Below are 5794 nucleotides of genomic sequence, written 5' to 3'. Positions count from 1 at the left end.
GTGGCCACTTAGCAAGGGGTAGAAGCAAACCCTAGTCATCGAGGACACGCAGGGCAGAATCACAGTGCCATGTCACCGCGTTCCTGCTGGGGGGGCAGGTGTCAAAGACATGGCAGGCGTCAGCAGGGATGTGGGGAACTGGGAACCCTCACGCCTTGTGGGTGGGAGTGACACGCGGGCGGCCGCCGTGCAAAACACGGCGGCAGGAAACTAAAGCAAAGTGACTAAGTGTTCACGGTCCGGTCACTGTCGCCTGCGGGGGCGGAGCTGTGACGAGGAAGCTCGCTGTGAGCGCCTCGGAATGGAAACGTCTCAGAAATATGTAAAAAGAGGTGTGAATCCCCGTGGATGCGTTTGGGAAAGTTGCTGAGAGAGTCGCTCTTGAAAGTTGCCATCACGAGCACCCCCCCCCAAAAAAAATGAAAAGAAAACACATTTGTGACTGTGCGTGGTGAGCGAGTGAACTGCACTCACTCTGCTGGCCGTTGCACGATGCAGACAAACGTCACGTCACCGTGTCACGGGCCCGGAACAGATACAGTGTCCGACGTCACTTGCGTCTCCATAGAAAATGCAATCGGTCGTTGCAGTCAAGAGAGAGAGACCGGCAGAGTAAGAGTGTGTGGAGTGTGACGACATGCATTCGATTAAAAAAAACAAAAAACAAAAAAACGCACCGAAGACATGGCAAACCATGTACCGACGCGAACGGTCGTGGGCACGTTTTTAAAAAATCACTTAGCACAGGCACCCAGCGAAGATAAAAAGGTGCTTCTGTCTTGTTCTCTGGGGAACAGGTAGGGTCAGGGGCTTAAAGGGCTCCAGGCGTTATTATTTTTAAGAGGAGTGAAAAATAGTTACGAATAGAGAAAAAACAGTTACTTGTTATCTGAGATTTTAAAAAAAATTCCATGCGTTTTTTTGTTTTAATTTGCAAGCGTAGTATATTCATTTAGCCTGGCAGTAGTTAAAAGTGTAGGAAGCCAGCGAGTTTGTCATAGGCGTGGGGACCCGGGGCTCGATAACACGTCGTGTGGAATGACCGGCTCGATGACCGACGTCAGCACCGATGATACGTGAGTTTCGGGACAAAAAGGAGTTTAGTTTTCCCTGTGTTTCCCTCTGGGGTCACCAGCCACCAGCATGCAGGCAGCTCTACCACGTTCTTGCCATGACAGTGGCTTCTGGGAATAAAAATGACACTTGTGTGTGTGTCTGTGTGCGTGTGTGCATATGTGTGTGTGCATGTCTGTGAAATGTGTGCATGCATGTGTGCATGTATTACATACGTATCTGTGTCACATGCATGTCTGTGTGTAAATGGCATGCGTGCTGCGATGCATGTGCATGTGTGCATAAGCATGTCTTTGTGTGTGCGTAATGTGGCATATCTGTGTGTGCATGTGTGTGCATGCATGTCCTGCGTGTGCATGTCTGTGTATGTTAAATATCATGTCTTTAATAACGTGCATGTCTATGTGCATGTCTGCTGGCATGTGTGCATGCATGTGGAGTGCGTAATGGTGCGTACATGTGTGTGACACATGCATGTCTCTGTGTCATGTGTGTGATTACATGCATGTCTTTCACAATACATGTGTCTTTGATGATACGTAATATTGTGCATACATATCTGTCTTGATGCATGCATGTCTGTGGAGTGTGTCGTGTGTGCATGCATATGCAATGATAACACATGTGTGCATGTGCATATCTGTGTCTTGTGTGTGCCCACATGTCTGTGTGCGCGTGTGTTGCATACGTAATGTGTCGCGTCTTGATGCATGTGTGTGCATGCGTGTGTGTGCACGTGTGTGTGCTCTTTAGGTTTTGACATGCATCTTCCAGTGATTTTTAGCCGGAGGCGGGTGAGCCACAGCACTGTCCATTTGTAAACTGTAAAGCCGACGGTCTGGGGACGAGTGTGCTTTACAGGCTGCTTCTAACGGGAAGATGGTTTTCTCATCTAAACTCAGCGTCTCCTTCCCCACAGGTCTGTACCCGAAGCTGAAACCCCATCAGCCGGAGCCCGGAAACCCCGACAGCGGAAGTAAGGGTGCCCCGCACTCAGCCCCTTCCCTCCCCGCGGGGTGGGCCACGCTTGCGTTTTATTGACCGGTTTTCGCCTCACAGACGTCACTGCCGGGCGGGTCCAGTAGATTCTGTCCCCTGTTGCTCTCACACTCAGAAAGTGCAGAGCCTGCCAGGGTCGAGGTCGGGGACGGGGGCGAGGTGCTCTGTCTCGATGGGTTATTGTGCCAAGGACACACGCTTTGCAGTTCTTCCAAATAACCAGCCCTTCCGTGTGACAGAGGCCAGCGCATCGTGCGTTTTAGGTCACTGGTCCCCAGTTTTTCCATTGTTTGAAAAACAGGGCAGACGCTGCTCACAGGGATTTCTTTACGGGGGGAAAAAAAAGAGGTGCGTGTGTATGGGGGGGTGGGGGGTCGCATTGGCCTTTGGTGGAAAGTCCGAAGCAAAGTGCATAACGCGAAAAGTCGGAGAAGCTACACGGTGACCAGCGGAGCGGCGTGCGGCCGGCCACGTCGAGTCGGGGCTTCCGGAAGCTTCCCGCAGGCCTGTTCTGCCGTGCGGGGTCACTCGGAGTGACGACTCGGTCCTGGACGCCGTTCCCTACCTGAGAAGCAGCCCCAGCTGACCGGCAGGGGACAGCGAGGTCGCCTTCCGAGTTCCTCCCCCTCTCTCGTCTTCCATGCTTCGCCGACGTGCCCCCGTCCCAGCCCGCAGAGGAGGTTTCCGAGACCTTACGTTTCTCTCAGCCGAACCGACGACGAGGCCGGGTCGCGAGGTGTCGCATGCTCCCTCCAATGACATTTGCAGTTTCTTTCATGCGTCTGAAATTGGAGGGCGAGGGGTAGGGACATTCTGGAGGCGGGGTTCGCATCACAGGACAGGGAACGGGCCGACTGGCTCGCTCGGGGGCGGCCGCACGCCCCAGGGATCTGACCGCCCAGGCGCGCGGGGTGCCCGTGTGGGACCCCGCTCCCCAGCTGCTTGTGCGATCCACAGGGCAGAAGACGAAGCCCCCGGTTTGTTTCCACACTTTGCTCAGACCGGCAGGGGCGGGTGCCTCACGAAAGGCCACATTCGTGTCTGACGCAGGGGAGGTGCCACAGCCAGCGGACGAGACTCTGAGCTCCTTAGAACTCACTCACGGGCACCGGTATCTCTTGAGTGTGGGGGGTCCTGGAACATTCCGCCGAACGAGGAAGCCTGCCGTGCATAACCAGCGTTCAGACAGACCCTGCAGACGGAATGTTCTACACGTTTCCGCCCTGTCTCTCTCCAAGGTCCCGCCCCTCGGTGGCTTGCTAGACAGCTGGTGGGTTTGTAGACGGCCGCTCTGCAGGAGGAAGTCTCTTTAGGGTGGCCGGGGGGCGGGGGACACGAAGCTGGTGGTCCCCTGTCTTAGAAGTACACACGGAGGGGCCTAGGACCACGCTCGCCACTGTCTGGTCCTACTCCAGTGTGGCCCTGACCCCACAGGACCCCTGAGGACACAGACACACACAGAGGGACGAGCACGTGGGGACACGGGGAGGGGACGGCGTCCACACGCCCAGGAGAGAGGCCCCGGGAGGGACCGGCCCTGCCCACAGCTGCATCTCAGACCTCAAGCTCCAGGCTGTGACACAATGTATCTGAGTGGTTTAAGCCGCCTGGGCCGGGCACTCTGTTACGGCCGCCCCGGAAACCTCGCACAGGAGCAGTGGTCAGCTTCGGTGACGCTCCCTCAACCCACCAGCCTATCCGTTCCTACCCTCTGGCCCCTTGAACGGCGTCCAGTTTGGAAAGACACTGTATTTCGATGCTCAGTTTCCTTGGGAAGTTGGGGACAAACTTCAGAACCACGAGGAGGTCCCACGGGAGGACGAGGCGGCCTGGCCTCGGAACGCCTTCTGAGCAACGTGTGCTCCGTGTCCAGATTTGGATGATGCCCGTGTCCTCGGCCTGTCGGAGAAGGATTTTGAGCACAAGGTCTGGCTCTGAAGCGCAGCGGGTCCCCCAGGAAGTCTAGCCAGTTGAGGCGCCGGCTGTGGCCAGGGGCGGACGGTCACTGAGTAGGGCAGCGGTGACAGACCGAGCATGCTTCCTGCTGCCCCCAAGACGCCATAAACGCCCCCAGTTCCATACCTTAAACACGTTGGAAGACTCTGTTTGCCGAGGTGCCCGTCCTGAAGAAGGACTTAGAGCATAGAATTCCTGGGATTTTCCGAGAATTAAAGTCGTTCATTCTCTGACGGGCTCCTGCCAGGTCCCAAGGGCCAGGTCAATGGAATATAAAGTCTCTGCAGAAACACGTGCCATGTCCAGCCACTGGGGCCCGGACGCTGGGTAAAGGGCTCACCTTGCTCACCTAACTCCAGCCGTTTCGTTAGGTACAAAGGTCATGAGATCGGATGTGAGAGGGACGAGATGTTCGGCAGGTGACAGCTAGGCTGTCAGGTCGCCAGGAGTGTGCAGCGGGGCCGGGGTCCGGGCGGGAGGGGCGTCCTGGGCGAAGGCCCTGGGGACGGAAGCTGTGCTGAGCTTGAGGGACAGGCAGAGGTCCTGGTGGCGAAAGCCGTGGACCTGCCCGGCGTCACGGAAACTATAAGACGCCGTCCACACGTGCGACGCGTCTGCCCGGGTGCTGTGCCCGGCTGCGGGGCACGGTCCTCGCCTTTGCGGTCACCCCGGAGACCTGATGTGGACAGTCGCGCGTCCTCACTGTGAATTTCAGGGGGTCCCTGAGCCTCTTGCTGGACGAACCAGGCGGGGGGAGAGGGAGTCTGGGCGCCAGGATGAACGTCTGGTCTTTTTTTTTTTCTTTTTTTTCTTTTTTTATGAAGCTTTATATTCACAGCTTCTCAGTAGCCCGTTTTTAACAGAACAAGCAGTTTCACGGACGTCGTGGCCGGCGGACGTGCCCAAGCCGTTACATCGTCGTGTGTGTGGGTGTTCTTTGTGGGGCGGACTCCGTTTCCCTAAAATCACGGTGCGATTTCCCTACAGATATCTACCCGAGGCCGAAGCCACCAGCCCCGCGCCCGCAGCCCGGGATTTCGGACAGCGGAGGAGGTAGGGCGGCTGACTGGTGTCCCAGGCTGCCCGCCGCGCATCTCGGCAGTTCCTCCCGCGCGAGAAGCCTCCCCAGGTCGGTTCCCTGCCACCCCCGGGAGCAGGGATGGCGGTAGCTCCCTCTTTAAATGCACCACCACACCAAACACATTTTTCTGTCTTCCCGGGAAGGCTACGATGATCTTCACCCTGGTCACCTGTTGTGGTGGGTGTCGCTCGGTTTGTTTGAGCTTGTTTTTTAAGAAGGACGGCAATATTAGAGACATTGTGTCAGGGGTGCACAGCATAGTGACCCCCCCCCCCTGTGATTTCGAACCTCAGCCCTTCTTCCTGGCACCGCAGGGGGTTGTTACAGTGTTACTGACTCTGTTCCCCGTGACTGTTTGGTGACTACCACTGTGTCTTTGCTTCCCCGTTGTGACCGGCCCCAGCCTCCTCCCCTGTGGGCACCGTCAGCTTGTTCTCTCTGCTTTACCCGACAGGTTACGATGATGGCCGCTACCCGCCCAGGCCCAGGCAGCCGGCAGGTACGTGCGGGCTCCTCTGGGGGGTGGGGGGGCCGCGGTCCCCAGTACACGCTCGGGCAGTGGCTGAGATGCCACTGAAAAGTGATGGCTGTCTCTCTGTGAACGTCTACGCATGTATGTGTGTCCATGTGTGAACACACACCTTTATACACACACTGAAATACACACCTTTATACACACGTGTG

At 56.7% G+C, this 5794-nt stretch overlaps 1 protein-coding gene across 1 annotated transcript; it reads left to right on the top strand.

Moving 5' to 3' along the window:
• The first annotated feature begins 1837 nt into the window (after positions 1 to 1837).
• Positions 1838 to 5769, top strand: LOC120619056 (glycoprotein Xg-like). Its single transcript, XM_039883192.1, has 3 exons — positions 1838 to 2050; positions 5017 to 5082; positions 5565 to 5769. The coding sequence occupies exons 1-3, from the start codon at positions 1954 to 1956 to the stop codon at positions 5741 to 5743; spliced, it is 342 nt and encodes a 113-aa protein (XP_039739126.1). The 5' UTR covers positions 1838 to 1953; the 3' UTR covers positions 5744 to 5769.
• The last annotated feature ends 25 nt before the right edge of the window (positions 5770 to 5794 follow it).

The sequence above is a fragment of the Pteropus medius genome, unplaced genomic scaffold, assembly GCF_902729225.1.
Source record: "Pteropus medius unplaced genomic scaffold, Ma_sr-lr_union100, whole genome shotgun sequence".
In the NCBI taxonomy this organism is placed as follows: Eukaryota; Metazoa; Chordata; class Mammalia; order Chiroptera; family Pteropodidae; genus Pteropus; species Pteropus medius.
Note: the sequence above shows the minus strand (reverse complement) of the source record. Positions and strands in the feature narration are given on the sequence as shown.

Bases quoted from the DNA above. Each gene is read 5' to 3' on its own strand.
- LOC120619056 (XM_039883192.1), top strand. From the start codon at position 1,954: ATGGTTTTCTCATCTAAACTCAGCGTCTCCTTCCCCACAGGTCTGTAC. The intron at 2,051-5,016 runs GTAAGGGTGCCC...ATTTCCCTACAG, and splicing joins CGGAAACCCCGACAGCGGAA to ATATCTACCCGAGGCCGAAG. The intron at 5,083-5,564 runs GTAGGGCGGCTG...TTTACCCGACAG, and splicing joins GATTTCGGACAGCGGAGGAG to GTTACGATGATGGCCGCTAC.